Raw genomic sequence first — 23,700 nt, forward strand, 5'->3', positions numbered from 1 at the left:
TTGCAGTCACTTCTACGAAAACCCCATCCAGTTTGTAGGAAAATCCGCTTTCCAGTTCTTACCCAAGCTGCACACACTGTGAGTATGCGGTCAGTAGGAACCATTGCAGCGAGTTAGCCCAGACACTGTTTAAATCATCCTCTGTCCCTTGCAGAGAGAGTTGAGTGGACATGTGTAATGCCCTACTGAATGATGTTGTGTTAGCGTATCGCTGTGCTCAGTGCTGATGTGGTAAGAGAGAGTGTGTTGTAAGGACATGTTGAATGGTGTGACTTATGATGTCTGGTGAGACAGCCAAAACAGCCTGTGTTGATATTGGAGCAAAAGTCAGATGGCTAAAATGAGCTGTTAGACAAGGTCTGTGTGCACGAGTATGTGTCTGCGTGGGTGATTGAGTGAGGGAGAGAGAGAGAAAGGAAAGAAAAAGTGTTTCTCTGACAGGTTTTCTCCTTGTTTGACTGCAGTTCACTTAACGGAGCAACGCAGATTCGTGAGTTTCCCGATCTGAAAGGAACCACCAGCCTGGAAATTTTGTGAGTTTCTCCTTTATCCCCCTGCACACACCACCCAGCAACAACACACATGCATGGTATTATTTCATCGACTGAACCTTCTCCGCATGCAACAACAAAGAATGTGAGATGACACAGAGGTCGAGGGTTGAGGGCAGGGATGCAATCCCCAGTGTCTACATATATGAGAGAAAACGCCTGGAGAGAGATAAGAAGATGGGGAAAAAAAGAAAATTACAGTGTTTTAGAATCCTGGGAAACAGGGAAATAGCAGAAGTCTCAGAGAAGAGATAGGGAGGGGCAGGCTAGTTATGCCAGCCAGTGACAGGTTTGGCGAACCTTTACAGCTCCCTGTCTGACCAAGTTAGACTCACAGAACTGGGGAATCCTTTCGCTTGCTTGCACTTCAACAATGATCAGAGGATTCTCTCTTTCTCTATAGGACGCTGACCCGGGCTGGTCTCTCAGCTCTCCCTCTGGATCTATGTGAGCAGCTGCCTCGCCTCAGAGTGCTGTGAGTACATATGCACACAATCAGGAGGGGGGGAGTGTGGGAGAGGGTGAGAGGTGCAAAACTGATACACAAAACCCCACTGTGGAGGGCCGTGCCCCCAAGCAATCACTCGTACAGTCACTTCACTATGAAATCCAATCACCACCCCCCACAAAATCATTGTCCTGCTATATCGCCTTGCTCGTAGGGCCGAGTGTTCACCCAAATAATCCTGTCACCCCCATAATTTCCCACGCTATAAATCCACAGCTGGTCACTGTGTTTATGTGTGTGTGTGTGTGTGTGTGCTTTGTGTGTTGTTGTAGGGAGCTGTCTTACAACCAGATAGAGGATCTGCCCAGTTTTTACCACTGCTCTGCCCTGCAAGAGATGTGAGCAATTCAACTCCAATACGTACACATATGCATCACTATCAATGTTGGTGTGTGTCTCCCCCTCACATTTTATATTTCATTCATGTTTGTCTGTACATTTCAACAGAGGGCTACAATATAACCTCATCAGGAGGATTGAGTCGAACACCTTCCAGCAGCTCACCTCTCTCAGAGCACTGTAAGTCAACTTTTCAACATGGCATGAATCATTTTCACGAAAATGCATCGTCCATACCAGTGGTTCCCAACATGGGGGTCAAAACCTCAAGTGAGAGGGTCAGACGATTTTTGCGTATTCGTATGAAATGCTACAATTACCTCTTTCAGTCATTATTGTGTGATCAGGGGTCTCAAGTAGATGTTGATTGCTTTAACTGTCATCTGGTAATAATCCAGAAACAACATTTTAAGTGTAATTTCACCTCCTTTCAGTTCACTTTATGATTTGTTTTGTCAGTGATCTGAGCTGGAACATGATTGAGTGGATTCACCCAGATGCCTTTGCCTCTCTTCACTCTTTGATCAAACTGTGAGTAAACACAGACACATCAAAGTCACTTCTGGTCTTTCAGCGGAGACACTTCCAGATTTATTGTATTTTTAATTAAAGATAGAAAATGTGTCAGAACCTCGATCTTACATAAACACTCCATATTCTGTGTACCACAAAAAAATAAAAACAGTTGTCTTTGGCTCAGTCTACAGAGAACACTCATGTGAATTTATTGTTTGGAAAACTGCTCAGCGTGGCCAGGAGACGCATCCCGGGTCATGCCAAAAAAAACTGCTTTACTATGTGAGGACTGATTGAAGTATGTCTTGCTAAACAAACACATATACTACATCTGACAGGAAGTGTTATTTGAAGGGAAACTGATGAAGCCTTGTCTGTTTTTTTATTGCTTCTTTGTTACCCAGGATGACCCTTGCTATAGCTGAAACTAAAACAGGATCGTAAACACCACCTTTCAGCCTGATCTGACGCTTCTGTTTCTTTCTCAATTTCTTTCTATATTTATCTCAGGGACTTGACTGAGAACCGTCTGAGTTCAGTCCCCGTTGCAGGATTGGCGGGGCTCACCCATCTCAAGCTGAGGGGCAACCCAGATTTATATGACGCTTTCAGCCCTGATCATTTTCCCCGTATGAGGTAACACAAACACACGCCATCATGCATGCCTTATTCTTTCTTACTGGGTGTATTACTCGACATGAACTTGAAATGTTGTACAGAAAGTTTATTAACCTGCCCAGGTGTGTATCCTGTGGCTGTAAGGAAAAATGCGTCCTGTCCCATCACCTCAATTATGTTTCCCCTCACACGTTTCTATTAATATCTAAAAAATTCAACAATTAAATAATCACAATGTTTCCCTGCAAGCCATTGCTGGTGTGAACTTTTACAATGAGGAAGTGTGCATGGGTCGCAAGTTAATTCTTGTTACAATGATCCCTGAAGGCCTGGAGAGGTGCAGTGAAGTGAAACGGGAGATTGAGTTTCAAAGAAGATGGCAGGTGATCAAGTGGCAATGTCAGCATTACTGTTCAACATGGTCCAAAACAGAACTCCTGGCAGAGAGCTATTCGAAAAAAAACTGCACATGCACAGCAAACGTTTGTGTACAAGCATCCACACCAAAGACAGTCGAGCCAGACCTCAGAAAAATAGATGTTTTTCCAACAAATGATGGGTAATTTAGTTTGATTTGCGATATGTACTCAAAAAGACGTCCACATTTTCTGAGTCCGTCTTAAAACAATATTCCCAGGCACATGAGTATATGTCTTGCTGTAATGATAACTTCTGTTTGCAAGGTCCATTGGAAATAAATCTATTTCTAATGTGTTTCCAATGCAAGGGATGGGGGGGTTAAATCAGTGTTTACTCTGTACAGTTTATCTGAGGCTATTGAGGTTTCAGCAATATGTTGTAATCAAATCAAGAGGGTAGTTTACCATTGTAAAGTACAAAGTCCCCTCATTACACACAGAACAGGGGCTGTGGAGTTTGTCCACTATCACTTTCGTGTTGAGATATTATATATATTAATGAACGGCATGAACAAGAGGAATGATTACAGGAGGGAAAAGCTGTTTCAATATTGGCACCAACTGTTTTAGCTCCAGTCTGTTTTAGTGCTACAGAAACAGATTTATTAACTGGGTCTAAAACCTGCACAAGCTCACAATAATAGGAATAAAAAGTGTGTTTCATACATCTGGTCTAAATACTGTGTTCACCTGTTTGTTCCAGGGTGATAGAGATGCCTTACGCCTACCAGTGCTGTTTATATGGTTCCTGTGACACCTACAAGCCAGTCAGTCAGTGGGACACAGAGCAAAGCAGCACAGATGAGGACCTACACAAGAGGACTGTGGCCATGTACCCTATCCACGCTGACACACACTGTAAGAAAGCACATCCTTACAACATCTCCGTGGACGCATATACAGAATAAAACACACATGGAGCACACCGAGGGGTAAAGTCGTACATGGAAATCTGAGCCCCATATGTCTGGGCGTGCCGCCGAATTATTGACACAAGCCGTCTTGAAACATGTCAGAGCCCTGCAGAAACCACAGCTACCTGGCAGCCGACACACTCTTACACTCGAGTGTTGACCCTTCAAACGCGTTCCTGTGGCAGCCGTAAAATATAAACACTAATAAACCGAAATTAAGTTGAAATTAAAACTATTAAACCCTACACCATTAAAAGCTGAAAATAAACTATTTCTTGGTGAACCAAAAAGTAACAATAACAAAAGATGATTAAACCATAGCATGCCACTGATTTAAATTTATTCACCTTTAATTGTTAGAAAAACAGACACGATAATCAAATTTCATGCAAGTGCTAATTATCTTTGAGATGTTTTCTTTTGGTCAGCGCAAAAGAATGTTGAACATCCCCCCATATAACAACCACCAACAGCCAGTGCCACACACAACTCATATACATATACATACATATGCTGTGTACGTGCAGATTTTCATTTTTACAATACTTTCTTCCAGATGACCCTGACCTGGAGGAGTTCCAACTGGAAATAGAAGAATCAAAACTACAGACCAGCGTCCAATGCACACCCACGCCAGGTACCTACATTTTACACCTTCAGTGATCAATTAGCTTGCAGACTGTTTTGTAAAAGGAACACTTCAGTGATTTGTTTGTTTGCAGGTCCTTTCCGTCCTTGTGACTCTCTGTTGGGCAGCTGGCTGGTCCGTGTGGGCTTGTGGTCCATCTCCCTGGTGTCTTTGCTGGGGAACTCCATCCTGCTCCTGTCCCTCTTTGGCTCACCTGGCTACCTGTCGCCACTCCGCTTCACTGTAGCCTGCATGGGCGCCTCCAATCTTCTGACGGGTGTGTGTACGTGCACCCTGACCCTTGTGGATGCTCTTACCCTGGGAGAGTTTGGTCACCACGGTGCCCGCTGGGAGGGGGGTCCCGGCTGTCAGGCAACAGGATGGGTCTGGGTGTTTGCATCTGAGGCGAGCGTACTGCTGCTGACTCTTGCAGCTGTGCAGTGTGGCGTGAGTGTGACATGCGCCCGGGCCTATGGGAAGTCGCCATCTCTTGGAAGTGTACGCACATGTGCACTGTTCTGCCTTACTCTTTCCCTCACCCTGGCCTCTCTCCCACTTGTAGGAGTTGGGGAATATGGGTCCTCACCTTTTTGCCTTCCCTCACCTCTACCACCCCCATCCTCTCGGCTGCCCTCCTCCCTGGGGTTCCCCTTGGCCCTCATTATGATGAACACCCTGTGCTTGCTAATAGTCACAGGTTCGTACATCCGCCTTTACTGGGAGTTACTTAGGGGAGAGTGTGAGGGCTTGTGGGACTGCGCCATGATCAAACATGTTGCCTGGCTGATATTCACCAATGGCCTCCTCTATGTACCGGTAGCTTTCCTCTCCCTCTGCTCCCTCTTGGGTCTTCTCTCTCTTGGGGAGGAGGTGCTAAAATCAACCCTCCTGCTTCTCCAGCCCCTGCCTGCCTGCCTCAACCCCCTCCTCTTCCTACTCTTCACACGGGACCACTCGCAGATCTTCTTCTGGTCTCGCCCCAAAGCCCGTCCGCAGCTACGCAGGGACCACACCCTGGATTCACTGGTTTCTGTGGAGACAGAGAAGAGCTCCTGCTCCGACTCATCGACACAGACGTCACTCGCCGATTCTGATGCTCTGTATAGTGAGGGGTCCCCTCTCCAGCCCCGACTAGATCCAATACGTTTTTCCCACTGCTCCTCTACTTCCTCTGTCCCCCTCATCCCTTGCCAGATTCCCACTCCTGCTGCCAGAGATAGAGACAGAGCGACAGAATGGGGAGGCCTGAGCGAGGATGGATGTGTGAGGAGTTTGGATCAAGATGGGATTCATAACGCTCACCCTCTGTATTACTCCGCCATGACCCCCTCTCTCAGCTCTCATCCATGAGCCTCCAAGCTAGCTGTTTGAATAGCTGGGACGCTATGGACACACAAGGACCATGATCGAACAGCAGCATTAATATCAGCTCTGGGTTATTAATCCTCAAGCACCTAAGAGTGAGTCCACAGAGAGACAATAGTACTTTATAGACGTCTATGAGAACACAACAAAGTGCCTCTGAAATAAGAGAGTACAACTTAAAGTTCCCTTCAGAATAAAGACTATTAAAATGAAACACCACAATACAGGGTGAGTGTCAAAATAAAGGACTATTTCAGACACTGCTCAGTGGACTGTGACAGTCATGTACTCAGACGACTGAGAAATAGAAGCTGTTAACCACATGGAAAATCTCACCGCCAGACAAATCAATGTTTTAGTGGTTGGAAGGGGATTTAGGTAGATCCAGTAGAATTTTATGTGTAAATGTTTATATTGAAATGTGATCGTGAGACATGCAACTTAGAGGTTACAGACTGTTCGGTTATATTTTAAGTGGACTTATCTTATTTGTCTTTGTTAAAATATAAGTTCTTTACTATTGCTAAGGTCTGTTTCAAATAAAAGGGATTCATCATCAATGCACCGGGACATTTTACCAGAGTAAGCTAACATTTTTTTGCTCACAGAGATGTTACTGTCGGATATATATTTCTAACCAACTGTGTAGTATCGGTTATAAAAATGCAACAGGAGACGGATCGCTTATACAGTTTTACATGGTTTACAGGATTTTATCTCAAATATGCAACTCTGCCCAACAGGAGGCAGGCAGTCATACAGACTGAATGGGATGTAGCTATCTTTCTACAGACATTAGAGCAGGCTAGCAATATGTACATACAATGTAACTACCTCTGAACTAGCATGCTATTGACTCAATACAGCCTTATGATGTTTGTCTTTCTTTTTATACGATAAACAGCAAATATATGATTTCATATGTTAAGAAATAAATCCTTAGTTTGTAAAGAAAAATGTCTTGCTATTTAGGATGTACATACTTTGTATACAATTGGTAATCATATGTTTGAATAAAATTATTATCTTCATACTGTATATACTTCTTACTGAACCACTCTGCTTATGCATGAAGCACCTTCACAATAGGAGACATGGTGGTGTCTAATATATTCAAGAAGTTCAATCTATTCAGTTCATTTTGAATAAACTTTAATAACACAACAAAACATAAAAAATAAACATATTTCTGATTTAAAAAGAGGAATACACAGATAATAGGTGGAAGTAGTAATTAACTTTTTAAGTGCAGGCAGGATTAAAATGCATGGTGGCTCTGGAACTGTGGCTCCAACAAGCGAGGTGGAAACTACCTACACGCAGGTTTTCTTTGCTGACTCCTCTCCCTCCTGTTGTGCACCGAGCGGATGTCTCTTGCGGGATGAAGCTTTCTGATCTGGAGTATTTTCTTTGTTTCCCTCCACAACTTCCTGAAAAAAGAAAGAAGCAAGCTACTTCAAATAAAAACAGCTCAATCATCCCCACAGCAAAACTGAGAAGTATAAAATATTAACTTAAGAACTGAATATAAAGCTGCATATCAAGCTGCATCAGTTTGTTGCAGGTGAATTTAAGCCAGTAGACAGCGCTTTATCTAGAGCACAGCACCACCTTCTGGGTAAAATAAGCCACTACAAACAGCACATACAATAACTGAACATTTCTTTGAAATGAGGATAATAAATTATGAAACCCACTTAAAAAATGCAGTCTACCTGAGTTCAGTACAAATTCAACTAGAATGACTCACAGTAGAGTCCATAACTCTTTCAAGGCCCAACAGTTTTTTTTGAAACACATTTAAATTCACTTACCGTGTTTTTCTGAACGGCATGTTCCTGTGTCCACTTCCTGGCCGTCTCCATGAACAGCTGTTTGTTGTATTTGAACTCTGATGACTGCATTCACAAAATGTAAGTGTCTTTTTAGAGGTAACACATTCTATATGTATTACTGAAATGCATTGTACTGCAATTTTGAAATTGGCCGGTGTATTTTATTTAGTTGTAGACTAATTAGTTAGTCTATCATTTAGAAAACCACTGGCTGGAATACTAAACGAGTATTCATTTATTTCAGTGTTCAATCATTTTTCAAAGTATACATTTTAAGTACAGTATAGTTTAGTTCTCATTGTAGATATTGTAATGTCCAGAAAATATTTTTGAGAAAGCTCTTATGTCACATATCTATAATGATCACACTATTCAAAAAAGCAAACAAACCTCACAGTGTGATCATGTATCAGTTATTCTCCTCGAAGAGACACTAAGATAGATGTTGATACAAGATTAAATGTGACTCACTATATCGGCCATGAGCGGGTCATCTGGATTGGGCTCAGCCATGAGCAGCTGAATGGAGGAGAGAACTGTGGAGATGTTTAAGGACGGCTTCCAGGCACCCTGGGTAAAAACAAAAGGATACATTAAATCTATACATATGCAGGTGACACGGTCATTCATCTAACAGCATATAAACAAACAGATAATGTGAAAATGATTATTTAGCGCTTGAAATCTTTAACTACCTTTGGCGGGAGTTTGAGAGCATCGTGGCAAATACGTCCCGAATTATCAATATTTGGATGGTAGATGGGGGTCAGGAATCGTATTTTGGGGGGCTCAAATGGGTACCTAAGAGAGGAAAACAACAAGTTAATAATGTTACTGGTATCGCAACAGAGAACTCCATTTATGTTAAACCTCTGTGAAAATGTACCTCTCTGGGACCTTGATCTCCAAAGAGAAGAGTCCACCTTCATAAGGAGTTTCTGTTCCACCAACTATCTCTGCAAATGAGAGACAGATATTAAGCTTGACATATACATGGTATGATCTTGAAAAAAATACATTTAGAAGATAGTAAATATTATATAACGCTTAAAATGACCAATTAATATCCATGTAAAACAGTTGCAAGACAAACTGAACATCATGAATTAGACTGCATAAGTTTTAGCTAGGTGTAGCCAATAAACTGGTTGAGTGTATGATATAAATGTACAGGTCACTGAGTGTACTATATATCAGGTATCACATTATTTAACATCATTTAATTGGCAGGAAATATTTATCATACTTAAGTCATTTTACATCCAGAGACAGAGAGTATATACATACGTGCCCGGAGGTCATCCATCCGGTCCTCCGCCTGCCAGCATGTTATTCCGGGAGGTGGCTCAGTGCTCAGCATCTGAAGTTCACGCTTCAAACGGGACGTCCTCTGCATTCTGCAAAATAAAGAATCTATGAATCTGCTTTCATGCATAACAAAGAGAAGACAATGAGGACAAAAGGGGGGATTCTGACTCCTTTCTGGAATTCTTTTAACTTTATTGCTCACAATAGATTATAACAACATCGAGGTACAAAAATGTGTCAGAAATGAATATATACAAGTAAAATAAAACATATATCATTTACATATTTTGGGATATTTCTTTTAGTTTTGTAGAATGACAAATTGAATTGTACTGTGAATGCAACAAGTCAGTTTCCTAGCAGACAATTTGCATTATGAACATGGAACGTGTCCTTTATAATAACAATTAGAATCATAACAACAATGTAAGTGTCTGTGTCTGAGTCCAGTCTTCAAAACAAAGGAACAACACAATGCTGACAGGAGCTTCCGTTTATACAGAAGTCTCTGTTGGACATGTGGACATGTCCTGACATGAACTCAACATGTGACAGGTCATACCTGGACTTTAACGATAATTAAAGTCTAATTATTCTGATAGGTTCATTTGAACTCATTCTCTGTGGCCGGTCCAACAAGCTGACTTGTTTTAAAATGACCAGTTAGTGAACCTGCTCTAATGTTAACCAGCTGCTTCCTGTCGCCACGAGCCTCCTGACAGCGCCTCCTGGAGTCTAACGACCTCACCGGGGTTTCTATGAAACGTGAATATTTCATATTAAATCCCACTCGCTTACTTTCACACCGTCCTCAGAGTCTGCTGTCCACTTCTTCAGCTTCTGTCTTCACCTTTCTAACGACCTGACTTGTGTTTTCAGATTTGCCTCGCTCTGTCTTCTCTTCGTCACTTCCGCGCTCCGCTTCCTCTTCCGCTTCTTCTTCTTCTGTTATACGGCGGCGCATTGTCGCCCCCTACCGCTGAGTACATGTGTAGCAACCAGGTCCAATTACAAGAACTGGGATTAAACTGAATCAATATCAATGATCAGTTACTAAATGAACCCGTTTCCACTTTATCCACCTGATAACATTCTATTGTTATTCACAGTTATCACTTGGGAAAACTAATCTGATGTTTCTCTTCCATGTTGTTCCATGTTGTTAATACTGTGAATACTAGTCCATTTGCACAAATTGTGATTTGTGCAAATGGACTATGCAAAGAAAATTTGATTGAATGATTGTGATTGCTAGCCATGTTTTTAATCCAGTTTTCCACATTCAGTACGATCACCTTCAGACTCAGTTCACCTGCATATTTTATTTTGACTTTTTTTCCCTGTTTATTCTTGTGTTTGCAATTTGCATCTTTGCACCAGATTACCTCACATTCACAACTGTGTATGTTTATCTACATTGTTTTACACATATGCAGTTTGGTTTTGTGTAATGGACACAACAGAAGCACAGTCATCATTACATTTAACATTGTTTTAATTATTGGCTTTGCATAAATTTGCTTCAATAGGGTTTATATAAACATTCTTAACAACATAGTTATCTTTCAAAGATATCATGTGTGCATGCATAGTGTATTTCTGAGTGTAATTAACAAAGTAGATAGATGATACAGTTCTTATTATAAATCTGTTTCATTATGATGAATCAGTTTTACTGTTTTGAAAATTCAGAATATGAAAACAAAAATGCAGACCAAAAAGAGGAATGTATAATCTCTATCTGTAGACATCTCACTTCAGGGCCGTGGCGAAGATAGCCTGAAAAGTGATGTTTTTGTACATTTTGTCTTCCATCCTGACATCAGTAAAGCCAGAGTCTCTCAGAGCCACCATGTAAGTGTCTGGGTGCCAGTTCTTATCGGGAATCATATTCTTTCCTGCTACCACCGTCACAGCGGACAGCCTCAGCGTGGTAACCATCAGGCCTCCTGGGTGGATTCAAGAGAGAGAAACCTGGTTTCATATATGCTCAGAGGCATCACTTAGAGGCAGTGATTGGTCAGATTGGTCTGTCTCACCGTTACAGTGTCATATCCTACCTGCTTTCATTACCCGGTGTATCTCAGTGGCTCCCTTCCTGAGGTCAGGCCAAAAGTAATAGCAGTTACAGTGAAACACTTTATCCACTGTGCTGTCTGCAAGAGGCATTGCTTCTACATTACAGTGATGCAGTGTCACTTTCCCACTCGCCACAAGTTCCTTCACTCTCTCACTTGCCATCTGTGAGTGAAGAGCAAAAGAAATATATTAATATTGTTCCTTTATGTAAAATATTGTTATTATAACCAGGGCTCCTTCGGCTTTCAAAAAGTTGAAATCAAGACTTTTAAGTACCATAATAAATTGATATTAAGATCTCTTTCCCAGCAGAAACCTTGTACAGACAGCAGCTTGTTCAAAATTCTACAGCTAGAATCTGAACCAAAACCAGGAAAAGAAAACATATCACTTCACTGCTGGTAAAGCTGATGATAGATTTTAAAATTCTCTTTTTAATTGTTTTTAAAGATTAAAATGGGCTGTGAGAATTTATACATCACCTTATGCATGTACTCAGAGTAATCCACCCCGATAAGACGGCCTGTGGGCTCTGTTAGCAGTTCTGCTGCTGCTTCTAGACCCAGACCCGGGCCATGGCCCACTTCCAGCACAGTGTCGCCAGGTTGGATCCCGCACAGCTTCACGGCGTTCTTCTCAAGGAAATGGTTGTACACTTTAAAGAACTTACTGGCCAGCCACCCTGCTACTGAACGTGTTGGGCGACGCAGCTGTTGCCCCACTTTTTCAGGCCACATCACTTGAGAAACAGAAAATACAAGTTGGTTGTACAACTGAACAACTTCAGAGATTTATATCAAACAAACTGCACAAACAATGTTTTTAGCATTACAGCTTGACCAATATGGATTTTTGGGGACCGATGGCGATGTTGATACCAATATCAGGGAGTCAAAAAAAGTTTGATGCCGACATATCAGCTCACTTTTTTATTTATTCCAAAGATGTGTGAGCCCTTATGACAAATAAATAAATGGGGCTCAATATTTTACAGTTTAAATATAAACTTTACTATGAATAACTTTTTTAATGTAAACTCTAAACATAAACGCAAGTCTTTACTGGATTTGTTATTCTGTAAACTAAACTGGTGTGGTTCTAATTGGCACAGCCAGCAACCCCATATTTTACAACAAATAAAAATGACATTACTCTACATTTATATTTGAATGTTTTGGACAAAATGCATTTTGGTTGATGACTGTACAACAAATAAGAAATCCAAATATACAGCACATTTATCTAATCGCAGGTTTTCCAAACCAAAGTCCAACCTTCCTTTTATGGACTTAACCTTAAGGGATGCGGCATTATGCTATAATATTATACATGTTTGTTGAAGTGGGTTGGTTAAACTTTACTCGGCTTTAGACTTTGCTCAGTTCAAGACCTTAAACTTCCCGAGCTGTGTTAAATCTGCTGTACATCAGCATAACTATTACCATTACAGCCAAACTGCTATGATCACGTACATAATATTTATTTCTTTAACACTTGTTTGACATGATTCTGCAAGATAGTAAACGAGTCACTTATACACGTATAAGGCATTTGCGTAAGTTATCTGGCGTACAACTGTATAGTGGATACGATAGTTGGTTAGAAAGCGCAAACTAAATCATTTTATAATTAAGTTTCTCACAGACGCTTCTTTCACGCGTTAACACGCACGAGCATCTCACCTTGGTCCTTGTGCGTGTTTTCGCTTCACGCGCTCCTGACGCGGATGTGTTTGTTTTGCTGGAGCTCAGAGGAGAAGTACGGAAAGCCTGAAGTGCCCAAAAGCCTCGAAGGCTATTTCTGTTTTTAGTGCGCATGCTTCTGAACGCTGCAGTCGCCTATTACTCCCTGTCATTTCTAACCACTCACTTTCCTGCAGTTTCATGTTTCAGTCATTTCATTCTTGTATTTGTCTGTCTTGTGTTTATTATCACTGTGGCTTGACCTGGTTGTTTATATACTAAAACTTCCCCACCATGATAAACTTATATTTGGAGATGATCTGTCCTCGCTTCCTCCAATCCGCCTGTCTGGCGCACGCCCCTCAGCAGGGATCTGGTTCTCTTTCGTTTTCATTTCCCGGAAGGGTCGAATGTGAAAATAGGAGAGTTTTATTTCATCGAGAGTTATTTTTTTTATTCCTCGTTTGTAATGAAGTTCTGAGAGAATTAACCAGAAGTTTTAGTTCGTGTTTGGACGAGTTTTATGTCTGATTACAAGAAAATAATCCTATTTCCTTCAAAGGTTTTTTTTCAAGTGGAGAACTTTTCCCTGTCACCTTTGGACAAGGTAAGTGAAGGTCTCAGGAACAAGCTGTTTAATAATGTGTTGTATTTAAAAATTAAATTTTTACAACAACAACAACAATAATATGAATAATAACAGTAGTATTATTATGTAAATATTTTAGATTATTTTAATAATGTTCAAAACGGTTTAAAAGCCTAACGCTCTGCTTTTCTACTGCTCTTAATAAGTAAATGAATGCGCACTGAAGACTGAAGGGCATGTGTGTGCATGTTTCGTAGCAGGAAAACACAGCCAACACTTTGTCATCATCAATGAATGGAGAGCAGGCCAACAAATGTCCCAGTGTGCATCACTCCCCTGCCCACCATCCTCAGGAGGACCTGTGGCATCTACCTGGACGTCTACGTGAGTCAATAACTCTCCTCTCTGTTTGACAGCTCTGAATAATGTGCAACGACTGCAGCAGCATCAACCAGCACAAACTCAACCAGTCACTGTGTGGTTTGTTTGAATCTATTTTCCAGGAATCAACCCATCTCTGTGGGATAAAGAGGACGTCGCCCACTGGCTCCACTGGGCTCAGAGGGAGTACTCACTGCGGCGATCAGAGAAGGGACCATTCGAGATGAACGGTCGAGCCCTGTGCCTGCTCACAAAGGAGGACTTCAGACGCCGCTGCCCCAGCTCAGGTTGAAATGAGTATGAGTGTGCAAAAACAAGAGCCTGCTGACTCCCCCCTGATTTTGTTCCTGTGTTTTCATGTGCACTTGTGTGGTTCTCTCCAGGTGATGTTCTGTACGAGATCCTTCAGTGTGTGAAACAACAGAGGAGGGGTGCTGTCTGCGATCCGCAAAATAAGCCTCCCGCCCTGACCCTGGGAAACATACACAGCCAGGGCCCAGTCATCTGCCAGGTCCCAGCCGTCAGTGTCCAAGAACCTCAGCCTCCCACAGTCAATGACACCCAAGGTCAGAAGGTCAAGAAGTGTATTCCTGAACATATTCAGAATCACTCTCATTTCATGACATACAGACAAACACATATACAAAGATATCAATCTGAACAAATGTAGCATAAACAAATCATATAGGAATCAAATACAACAAACTATAAACTGTAAATGTCAGATTGTCCACATGTACAGGCTATGCAGAGTGTGAGGCAGTGAAGAGCACACAAACATAAATACACAAACAAATGTGTGTCTTGTCAAATCAAACTTGTTAGATTGTTGTTGTAAATACTTCCTGATCAACCACATGAACATGTGCAAACACATCATGCTGCTCTTTCCTGCATTGCTTTTACTCTACTTGTGAGGACACCCACTGACTTCTTATCCCCAAACTCACTTTTGCAGTGATTTAAATGGCCCCTGAACCTGTCCTGTCAGTATTCTTTGGAAAGAAAACTTGAAAAATGGTTAAGAATTTTTACATCTAAGCTTTTTTGAAATACACATTTTTGAACAAGAAACAATTTGCAAAATATATTCAATGATTTTTGTGAATTTTGTTCAAAGCTATAGCACTAACATTAAAAAAAGGGAAAGACTTAAATGTGCATCTTACTGAATCAAAATGTTATAACTGGTCTTTGTGACCCCTTTGCTAATTGTGACCCCTTTTGCAGATCCACCACTGGACCAGGGGCCTGCTGGGTAGTTTACAGGATCAGAGTGCATCATAGTTTTAATGTTATGTTTTATATGTGAAAAGTAGAGGAACAAAAACTGCAACATTTTCCCTATAAAGCAATAAATGAATGAATTAAGTGCTGGTCACTCAAATCGGTGCAGACTTTGCACTTTGTTACTCTCCACTGGTGAGAATATTTTACCACACACATACAAACACACACGTTCCCTACCATCGCAAGTTGCAAGGTACTTTCCATAGAGGAAGTACAGTGTGTGACAGTGGGTGTGTCGGGTTTACCTGTAAAACCAGTGTTTTATTAACTCCACAGTTCAGAACAAGGATTTTACAGTTCTGTGCTCTGTATCTAAGTAATAAAATGACTTCCTCAGGTCAAACTTTGCACTATAGCCTTCACCACACACATTGATGTGAAATGACAAAGTAGCTGTAAAAATCACTTTTGCTTTCACTTTAGCTCTTTGTCACAGTTCCTCATGTTTCTCTCTCACACAGCTTCCCTCGCTTTCACCAGCGCAGTGTCAACAGCTGTGGTGAGCACTGTGAGCCAATCAGAGCCCACGTCACCTCTCAGAGATCGTCCGTCGACCTTTCACGCTCATGTTGTTCCACTCATACATATTAGTGGGTATATCAAACTGTTATAGCACAGTTGAAATGATTTACTGTAATGTCTGATCTGCTGTAATTCCCTCCTCTCTCTCTTGGATCAGCAGCTGTCCCCACATCTCCCCACAGCAAAGCTCAGTGTCCTCCAACAAAGAGCATCAGCCAGGAGCCCCTCAACCTGTCGAGTCGAGAGAGGAGCCCAGTGCACAAAGTCAATGGTCGCATCCCAGGTACTGCTACGTTATTTTATAAATAGTTCTACAACAGTGTTCTCTTGGAAGGTTTAACACATAAATGAGCTACTTCAGATTTTTCATCATCTGCTCATAAAGAAGAGGTTAAAACCATAACCATCACTCAGGGGCAAAAATCTTGAAACTATAATTGAAATAATAGCAAGACATTTATTGTGATAATTATCGATATCGACTGATATGAATATTTAGATCTTGATAGGATTTTTGGGCAGAGTAAACAGCACTACTAACTGGAAAACTTTAAATATTGAATGAAATTGGCTTTAAGAACACAGAAATACACAAGACTGGGTGTTAAGTTGAAATTAGTACATTTATGCACTTTTAACTTTTACGAAAATAGTCTTTAAATGATCTTTGGAAGATTGACATGTTTACAGCACACATGCTTGGGTATGACCAAGTCTTCGAGTTTGTGTTGTATTTAAAAAGAAAAAAGTGTGTATTCCCTGTGGGGTTGGACGATATGGCCAAAAAAATTTTCATATCAGTTTATATTGATAAATGTTTAGATTTAAAGACTGATTTTTGCTCCTGAGTGAAGGTTGTGGTGTCAAACTCTTCTTAATGGGCACATAATGATGAAGCATTAACAAATCTGATGTGGATTAAGTATATCTTACATATCTCTACATTGTGCTTGTACTGTGAATGAGCATTATATCAATATATACTGAACCTTTGTTATATTGCCATTGATCAAAAGTATATTGCAATAATTATTGAAATAACTGTATTGCCCAACCCTAATCCACTGCATATTAGATCCCTTATTGAGATTTAAACGTCTGTCTTGCTGTTGTTTTCATGATTTAATCACTGCCAGAGTGCAGACTGCTATGGGACTATGTGTATCAGCTACTGTGTGACGAACGTTACCAACAATACATTCGATGGGAAGACAGGGACAGCCTGGTGTTCAGGGTGGTCGACCCAAATGGACTGGCGTGTCTCTGGGGAAACCACAAGGTGAGCACTTAGTTCTGTGTGGTTCATCTGACAGGGGACATTGTTGTAAGAGGCGTTACGCAGCCCTCTTTATAACGTGCAATCTGTTTTTACAGAACCGAGACAATATGACCTATGAGAAAATGTCCCGTGCTCTGCGGCACTACTACAAGCTCAACATCATCAAAAAGGAGCGAGGTCAAAAACTTCTCTTCAGGTCTCTGTCTTTTTCTCTTTCTCAGTCACTGTCGGTATTTTCCCCAATGACAGCACTGGCAAGTAGTAGTTATTGCTTCCTGTCTATCTCCCCTCAGGTTTTTGAAACTCCCACAGGACATCAGGAAACAGCAGGCCGACCCCGCCGAGTCCCCAGAACACACATCACCTCCGGACGGGAACTTTTCAGACAGCAGTCCCGTGTACGAGATCAATGAAGACCATTTTGAGATTTCCCCTGATCGTATGTCTCCACAGCCTCCTCTAACTGATGCTCCTGTAAGATAGAGAAAAGTCTTTAAATGTAACTAAGTATAACAACAAACTGAAGTGCCCATCAGAGAGGAGACTGGTGTCTTTATCTTTCAGTTTTAGCTTTAGAAAAAAATAACCCAGGCATTAACGGTTAAACAAAATGCATTGTTAGATGGATTGTCAGAAATTGCACTGTGAGAGCTTTTTATTTTGCTGTTTTTTTTCTGCGATCAGAATGAACACTAAGGGATAAGGAAAACTGTGAGAGAAATTAAAACAATAATGCCCAGAATTTAAATTTCTCAGGCTCACTCAAAATAATGGCATTACAGTAAATAGACTTATTTTCATGCACTAAATACTGCAAGTCCTGTAGGTAATGGGTTTGAATGGATGATTTATTTTCAGCTTTCTCAGATTGGATGAAAAAGCAGAGATTATTCATGTTCACACAAAAAAACTGTTCAGTACAAAAGCCAGGTTTAACATGAAAATTGTTATTTTACTATAGTTTGTGATGACTCAACCTGCAGATGGAGTTTGTTTGTGTTGTAAAGTTAATATTTGCTAAGTGCTAACATGTGTCCTGCATTGTAAATGTAATATTTTGTATTTCATTAAAATGGATTGTGGATAATTGCACATTCTTTCTAACTATTTTATGTAATAATAATACATTTATGTCATCCATTTAATATTTCAATGCACAGTACATGATACTTTGGCAGCTTGATGTTGCGGAGATGTTGCGGATTGGATCTTTGAGCACAGTGAAGCACAAAGACAAAAGAGACAGATCAAAACAAGGTGGTCCATTTACATTTTCATTAGCTGTTTCACTTAAGAGCAAACACAACCTCATGTAATACAGGAAACCTCTGAGCTAAACCCACTCAATCACAGTAGCCTACTTCTTACTTACTCCCCAAGTCAAAGATGGCACTTGTACCTGCAGAGGGTGCTGTGGTAGCTTAGTAAACAGCAGCTGAGATGATGAGAGTACTTCACCACCTAAAGAGCAGGGATTCATTTTTATTACAATTATTTGTTTATTACAATTATTTGATTGCATGAAACCAATGACTACTTTCATGTTTGTTTCCTTGATTAAGTAATAGACAAACAAATAAAAAAGAAAGATTTCAATAACTTCAAATTACATTGAACACTCAATACTCGTGTATTTTCAGTGTAACTCAATTTTTGACTAAAATGCTTTAGCTATCCTTTTGAAAACTTTGAAATCCTAGAAAATGTCTTTCTGCAAATCTGTACTAAATGTACTGAAGTGGGCGGTTTGTTTAAGTCTGATTTTGTTGTTGATTTGAATTTTTGTTCATTCGTTCAGGATTTCCAAACATCTGGAGAGTTTTGTTTACAGGCATCACATGGAAGTCTGTAATGACTACACACAGAACTGAACCCAGGTGCATGACAACAGACAGGCTTAGTGCAGTCAATGTGGTTTATCTACAAAGAGAGCAGAAAAAAAAGACAGGCAGGGGTCAAAACCAGGATAACAGTCCGTTTAGCAAACAAATCCGAAGGGGCAGTAGATGGGAATCCAAAACCCAAACGGGGGTCTTAATCAGGTCAGGAACAGGCAGGCACGAACTCAGAATATAAACATTGGATAGCTAGGAATGAAAATGAGCGGTAAAAATACAAAGATGAACTAATGAGGGAATGGGGAGCTTGTGAATGTGTGTTTAGGATTTTGCTTGAGAGGGTGACTGGATCTAAAATGACAGAGAGAGATGATTAGAAACAAGGCATTGGTAGATCGTTGTGACAAAGTCAGTTTGAGATAAGCAAACCAAAATCAGCTTTTAGGAGTAGAAAGAGAAAAAAGTGATTGACAGTGTTGCATGCCGGACAAGCAGTTCCTGAATTGGACCAAAAAAGGTGCCAGTACCCGATAATCCAACAGTTCACAATATGATCATCGCATGTATCTTGGGTACATTTATATGCATATTTTGGTAATATATACCTCTTCAAATGTATTTTTTATGCATTTCATTGCACATACATTATTCTAATGAAATTTAACACGAATATAAAACCTTCTGAAAAAATGATATCTGTTTTAGTCCTAATACAAGTGTCCCAGATTACCAAGGGATTTGTCCCAGATTATCACATTTTTCAGACATAATTTGTTTTTTGGTACAAAGAACACTAAAAGCTGTGCCGTGTCTCCTCTGAGTATGATATCTCCATTCTTTCTTCTGGTATGGTTAGGAAATATCTTAAGTATTACAAAAAGGTATAATATATTGATCTAATGGAAGGGCAGTAACGGTTGTCAAGGATAAATATCTTGGCAGGACACAGTGAGTACTCATGTGTACATGTGCATGCCAAGACTCCCCAGGAGGTGGCGGTAAACAATAAGAAGTAACAGTACTCATGAGAACAAAGCTCAGAAGTACTAATTGTATGGCACATTACTGGTACTGGTACCACGTGGGTATGACCAATATGGTATGTCTAATTGAGATGTGCTTATTAACACTATCAGCCATTTTCCACTGAACAACTCATCTCAGTCTACTTGAACTGGCTCCTCTTTATAGCAGAACTTGTGCCACAGCACAAATGTTTTTTACCATCTACAATTAAAACAGAACTTCAAACATTCATCATTGAAAAGCTTCAGAAAATGGCTTCAGGAGTTGCTCCTCAGTCCATCTCCTTCTCTGGATCTGGATTCATGGCCACCTACCAGTTAGGGGTCGCCCAGTGTTTCCTCAACTATGTTCCCTGGATTCTGAGCACAGCTCCGTATGTTCTCGGTGCGTCTGCTGGATCTCTGGTGGCAGCTGCTGTGGTCTGTGAAATGAGCCCAAGTAAGTGACTTGATTAATTCTTCAAAACTGTTTCACGATGATTATCTTTTCTTCTGACTCACAGCTCTCTGTGTATTATAGTCACCATTCGGGATGAGATAATACACTTCGCCAAACAGATGAAGGCTTTTACACTCGGGCCATTCAACCCCTCAATCAATGTGTTCCACTGGTTGGAGAGTGTTTTAAACAAGTATCTTTCCCCTGATGCACACAACTTGGCCAGCGGTCGTCTCGCTGTGGCTATGACCCGCCTGAGTGATGGCAAGCACATAGTGATGACTGAGTTTCAGTCCAAAGAGGATGTAGTACAGGTGAGTTTGCACTACAGGTCCCTGAGTATAGGAAACAAACACATGGACATGTGTAATTCTTGCATGTTGTCTTTAGGCCCTGCTTTGTAGCTGCTTTGTGCCTTGGTACTGTGGTATTCTGCCTCCATCCTTCAAAGGAGAAGTGAGTATATTTGATGCTTTTCTCACAGACTCACTTGCAGCCCGGTTTTTGGTCTGTGTCGTCATACTGTATATGTGATCATGTCTTGCAGTATTATGTAGATGGAGGTTTCAGTGGCATGCAGCCTGTACTGCCTGTGTCCTGCAGCAACACGTTGACAGTGTCCCCGTTCTCCGGAGAGACCGACATCTGCCCCTCGGACACGCCATGCATTTGGGACATGGTGGTGAGCGGATCCACGCTGAAGGGCAACATGGCCAACAGCTTCAGGGTCATCAATGCTCTTTACCCCATGGCTTTAGAGGTAAGTCTCATGGTGTATCTCACTGGATGCTACACTCTCAATGGGTAATGCTGATGATCATTGTGGATCAAGGCAACAACAACACTGAGAAAAAGACATTTAGCTATATTTGTATGTCTCTGTCTCTGCAGACGCTGGATCAAGCATTCTACAGCGGCTACAAAGACACCATTGATTTTCTTCAGCGCAATGGTTGGTTCAAATACTGTGGAAAATTGTAAACCCGAAGACACAACATTTGTAATACAGGCGCTCAACCTTAACCTAATTTCTTTCAATGAAATGTTTTTTTCTCCCCATGTGCAGATCTTGCCCCCTGTTCAATGATTAAAACAATATCAATATCCAATATCTGCAACCAAACTAAAGTGGGGAGGCATCTGGAGACCACCATAGAGGAAGAGGTGGAGCAGGATAAAGCCACACTGACATCTTTTACAGACAACAGACATATACAGACGGGCAATGTCAAAATCCAGAGGTAAGCAGAGGTAATACATTCACTGAAATATACTGTACACAACTGTCTGCTCTGAAACTTTTCATAGGGAGGCAGGGGGGGGGGGATTATTCACTTTTTATCTTTCATTGAACGGAACAGTATTTGGGGGGATGGGGAAAACCACTCACATACATGTTTGTGTCTTTGCGTCAAGATATATGTAATACACATATGTATGTTGAGTTTACTACATTTTATTATGTCAAGTGGTTGAACAAAATGTATCTAAATCAAAAAATATATTTTAAATTCAATGCGCATTTTTAAAGGTAACAGTGCTGACTTCATTTAAAAACATGTGAAGGGTTTGTTGTATGTTTGGGTAAGCAAGATGACCAAAAACAATTGAACAGATTTCCACAAAACTTATTGGAAGGATGCGGTTTGGGTCAGGGAAGAACAAATTCAATTTTGGTTGTGGATCCGAATCAGGGGGCAGATCCAGGAATTGGTTTTCAGTTTCTTTAACATTATCACTGTTTCCCATGGAATCATTCATAGCTTTTGACTATGTTTTCAGTATGTCTTTTCTGTCTCCATGCAGATTTCAGACGCTGCAAAGCTTCACTCCAGAGTTTTTTTTCTGGGCCTGGCATTGCCTGAGACATTTTTTGTTCTTCTTTTTCAACATGGTTGTCGGTAGCCTCAAGAAGAACATGAAGGACAGGTAAAACAATTTAACACATTTTTGCTGTTTGTCAATCTGACTCAGTTGGACCCAGGTTGACTGGACTTGATTTGTTTCTTTGTTTTAGGGTCTTGCCCATCATCATGTTGTTGAAGTGGCTGAAAATGCAGTCCCTGTATGAGGCTGTACGGGGAAAGGTGCACTCATCGACTGGCAATAACTCTTCTGACCAATCAGATAATATCAAGCGTGGGTATTCACGTACGCGGCTCGTCACTCCATCACAGGATTACAAGAAAACAAAATAAAAAACGTATCAATCGATCACATGGACTCAAAAAAGACTCAAGGCTGAGTTTGGTTTTAACTCAAAAATGTCTTTGTTTTGTCTAAGTTGGTGAAAATGCTTGTGATGTTTCACTTTGTTATAGTATCAGTGGGGTGCTGGCCTCCTAAGCCCTTGATTTCTTTTATTTTCCAGTCAACACTGTACTGGTAATATTATTACAGCACATGAATCTAACCAAACAGTTCAAATTAACAAGCAACACAAGACTCATACCAGTAAACCAGTGTTTAGTCTGAAAGTGAAGGGCTAACCAGACTCATATTGTGTGGCCAATGTTGTGATGATTGGCCTGAGGAGACAGTGGATGACGTTTTCTCCGAAATCAATGTTTCTGATGACCAGTCTTCCATGTTAGGCCTAATGAATGATATCTACAAATCAAATGTTTTACAGCCTGCAGTGATGTTTGTTTTAAAAAGCAATGATGTGCGGATGTCTCTTAATCAGCTGATGATTGATGAAAAAGTTTTATTTGTTATGTATGCTATAGTGGAACATCCCAAAAACCAATTTTTCAGTCAAGTTAGCTTAAGTGTCACTGCAGGGAACATTTTTACTGTTCCTAATTTAATTCGCACATGAGAGATAACACTGTCTTGTGACTTGCTATTTGAACACTGCACCCTTTCATTCTGCGTCCTGTTGAGTGGTTAGCATTCGCTTTTCACTCATTTTTCATAAGCATTCACTTTCCACTCACACAGATCCACTGTTAAGCTTCTTGCATGAGCTAATTTCCTAAATGGTTGGAAATTGTAACTGTGTGCTGTGACTCAAAAATCATTGACTTCATTTGGCTCCTGTACTCAAGATAAAATCACTCTTGGAATCCTGTTTGCGATAAATGTTTAATAAATGATGCTTGCTTAACTTGTACAATGTCTTTTTTTATTTTTTACTAAATTGTACACCACAATACAAAAATGAAAGGAAAAATAAACAGGATGAATTAAAAACAAAACAAACAAGCTGCCAGGTCACAAGAAATACAAAAGACAATCTTGGATGTCAGTCTGTACTGTCCAAAAAGTCCAGAAGTGAGTTGAGGGCCAGAAACACAGTCCATGAGGTCAAAACCAGGTGAGGTCGAGGAAGGCCCATAGTGAGTCCAGACGGATCAGGCACAATGCATTACCATTCAGTGATAAACTGTAAGCAGAATAATAAAAATATAATCTATACATTTCATTCTGAGACTGACACCTCTCTCTGCAAATATGCTCTTGAGGATGCGGATCTTGAGAAACCTAAAGTGGGATCCTGACAGAGTGCTGCAAATTTCTTCGAGGTATAAACATGAAACCACATCGTTACACCGTTTATTTATTCATGATTG

General features: G+C 40.7%; 5 protein-coding genes across 21 annotated transcripts in view; 3 read left to right on the forward strand and 2 right to left on the reverse strand.

Moving 5' to 3' along the window:
- The window catches only part of LOC109635320 (leucine-rich repeat-containing G-protein coupled receptor 6), a 35,920-nt gene extending 29,031 nt beyond the window's left edge, over positions 1-6,889 (forward strand). Inside the window, exons 9-18 of the mRNA XM_020096455.2 lie at positions 7-78; positions 465-533; positions 955-1,026; positions 1,332-1,397; positions 1,507-1,578; positions 1,858-1,929; positions 2,425-2,550; positions 3,655-3,809; positions 4,422-4,502; positions 4,588-6,889. Coding sequence (XP_019952014.2) covers positions 7-78; positions 465-533; positions 955-1,026; positions 1,332-1,397; positions 1,507-1,578; positions 1,858-1,929; positions 2,425-2,550; positions 3,655-3,809; positions 4,422-4,502; positions 4,588-5,843 — 2,041 coding nt within the window. The 3' untranslated portion in view covers positions 5,844-6,889. The remainder of the gene's footprint in view (positions 1-6; positions 79-464; positions 534-954; positions 1,027-1,331; positions 1,398-1,506; positions 1,579-1,857; positions 1,930-2,424; positions 2,551-3,654; positions 3,810-4,421; positions 4,503-4,587) is intronic.
- A 104-nt stretch (positions 6,890-6,993) lies between these two features.
- ube2t (ubiquitin-conjugating enzyme E2T (putative)) lies at positions 6,994-10,257 on the reverse strand. The gene is made up of 7 exons (XM_020096456.2): positions 9,800-10,257; positions 8,981-9,090; positions 8,580-8,649; positions 8,389-8,494; positions 8,165-8,263; positions 7,673-7,756; positions 6,994-7,288 (listed from the first exon to the last, which is right to left on the reverse strand). The coding sequence occupies exons 2-7, from the start codon at positions 9,087-9,089 to the stop codon at positions 7,172-7,174; spliced, it is 585 nt and encodes a 194-aa protein (XP_019952015.2). The 5' UTR covers position 9,090; positions 9,800-10,257; the 3' UTR covers positions 6,994-7,171.
- A 221-nt stretch (positions 10,258-10,478) lies between these two features.
- On the reverse strand, positions 10,479-12,905 carry LOC109635097 (uncharacterized methyltransferase YdaC). 3 transcript variants are annotated; one of them, XM_020096023.2, is made up of 4 exons: positions 12,763-12,905; positions 11,563-11,819; positions 11,062-11,242; positions 10,479-10,950 (listed from the first exon to the last, which is right to left on the reverse strand). In XM_020096023.2, exons 2-4 carry the CDS (start codon positions 11,815-11,817, stop codon positions 10,754-10,756), a joined length of 633 nt encoding a protein of 210 aa, XP_019951582.2. In that variant the 5' UTR covers positions 11,818-11,819; positions 12,763-12,905; the 3' UTR covers positions 10,479-10,753. The 3 variants fall into 3 exon arrangements, with proteins under 3 accessions (XP_019951582.2, XP_069382659.1, XP_069382660.1); XM_069526558.1 differs by having other exon boundaries at positions 12,723-12,807; XM_069526559.1 differs by having other exon boundaries at positions 12,752-12,790.
- Positions 12,906-13,064: 159 nt separating this feature from the next.
- Positions 13,065-17,915, forward strand: etv7 (ETS variant transcription factor 7). 15 transcript variants are annotated; one of them, XM_069526552.1, is made up of 9 exons: positions 13,065-13,369; positions 13,558-13,735; positions 13,855-14,019; positions 14,116-14,298; positions 15,484-15,612; positions 15,702-15,827; positions 16,681-16,823; positions 16,919-17,019; positions 17,117-17,915. In XM_069526552.1, exons 2-9 carry the CDS (start codon positions 13,642-13,644, stop codon positions 17,304-17,306), a joined length of 1,131 nt encoding a protein of 376 aa, XP_069382653.1. In that variant the 5' UTR covers positions 13,065-13,369; positions 13,558-13,641; the 3' UTR covers positions 17,307-17,915. The 15 variants fall into 15 exon arrangements, with proteins under 15 accessions (XP_069382653.1, XP_069382654.1, XP_069382650.1 ...); XM_069526553.1 differs by having other exon boundaries at positions 15,705-15,827; XM_020096028.2 differs by having other exon boundaries at positions 13,121-13,369; positions 13,609-13,735.
- Positions 17,916-19,802: 1,887 nt separating this feature from the next.
- pnpla1 (patatin-like phospholipase domain containing 1) lies at positions 19,803-23,243 on the forward strand. The gene is made up of 8 exons (XM_069527244.1): positions 19,803-20,125; positions 20,207-20,439; positions 20,516-20,581; positions 20,673-20,885; positions 21,017-21,077; positions 21,192-21,366; positions 21,932-22,054; positions 22,143-23,243. The coding sequence occupies exons 1-8, from the start codon at positions 19,939-19,941 to the stop codon at positions 22,321-22,323; spliced, it is 1,239 nt and encodes a 412-aa protein (XP_069383345.1). The 5' UTR covers positions 19,803-19,938; the 3' UTR covers positions 22,324-23,243.
- Positions 23,244-23,700: the final 457 nt, after the last annotated feature.

This window comes from Paralichthys olivaceus, chromosome 6 (genome assembly GCF_024713975.1).
Source record: "Paralichthys olivaceus isolate ysfri-2021 chromosome 6, ASM2471397v2, whole genome shotgun sequence".
Taxonomy (NCBI): domain Eukaryota; kingdom Metazoa; phylum Chordata; class Actinopteri; order Pleuronectiformes; family Paralichthyidae; genus Paralichthys; species Paralichthys olivaceus.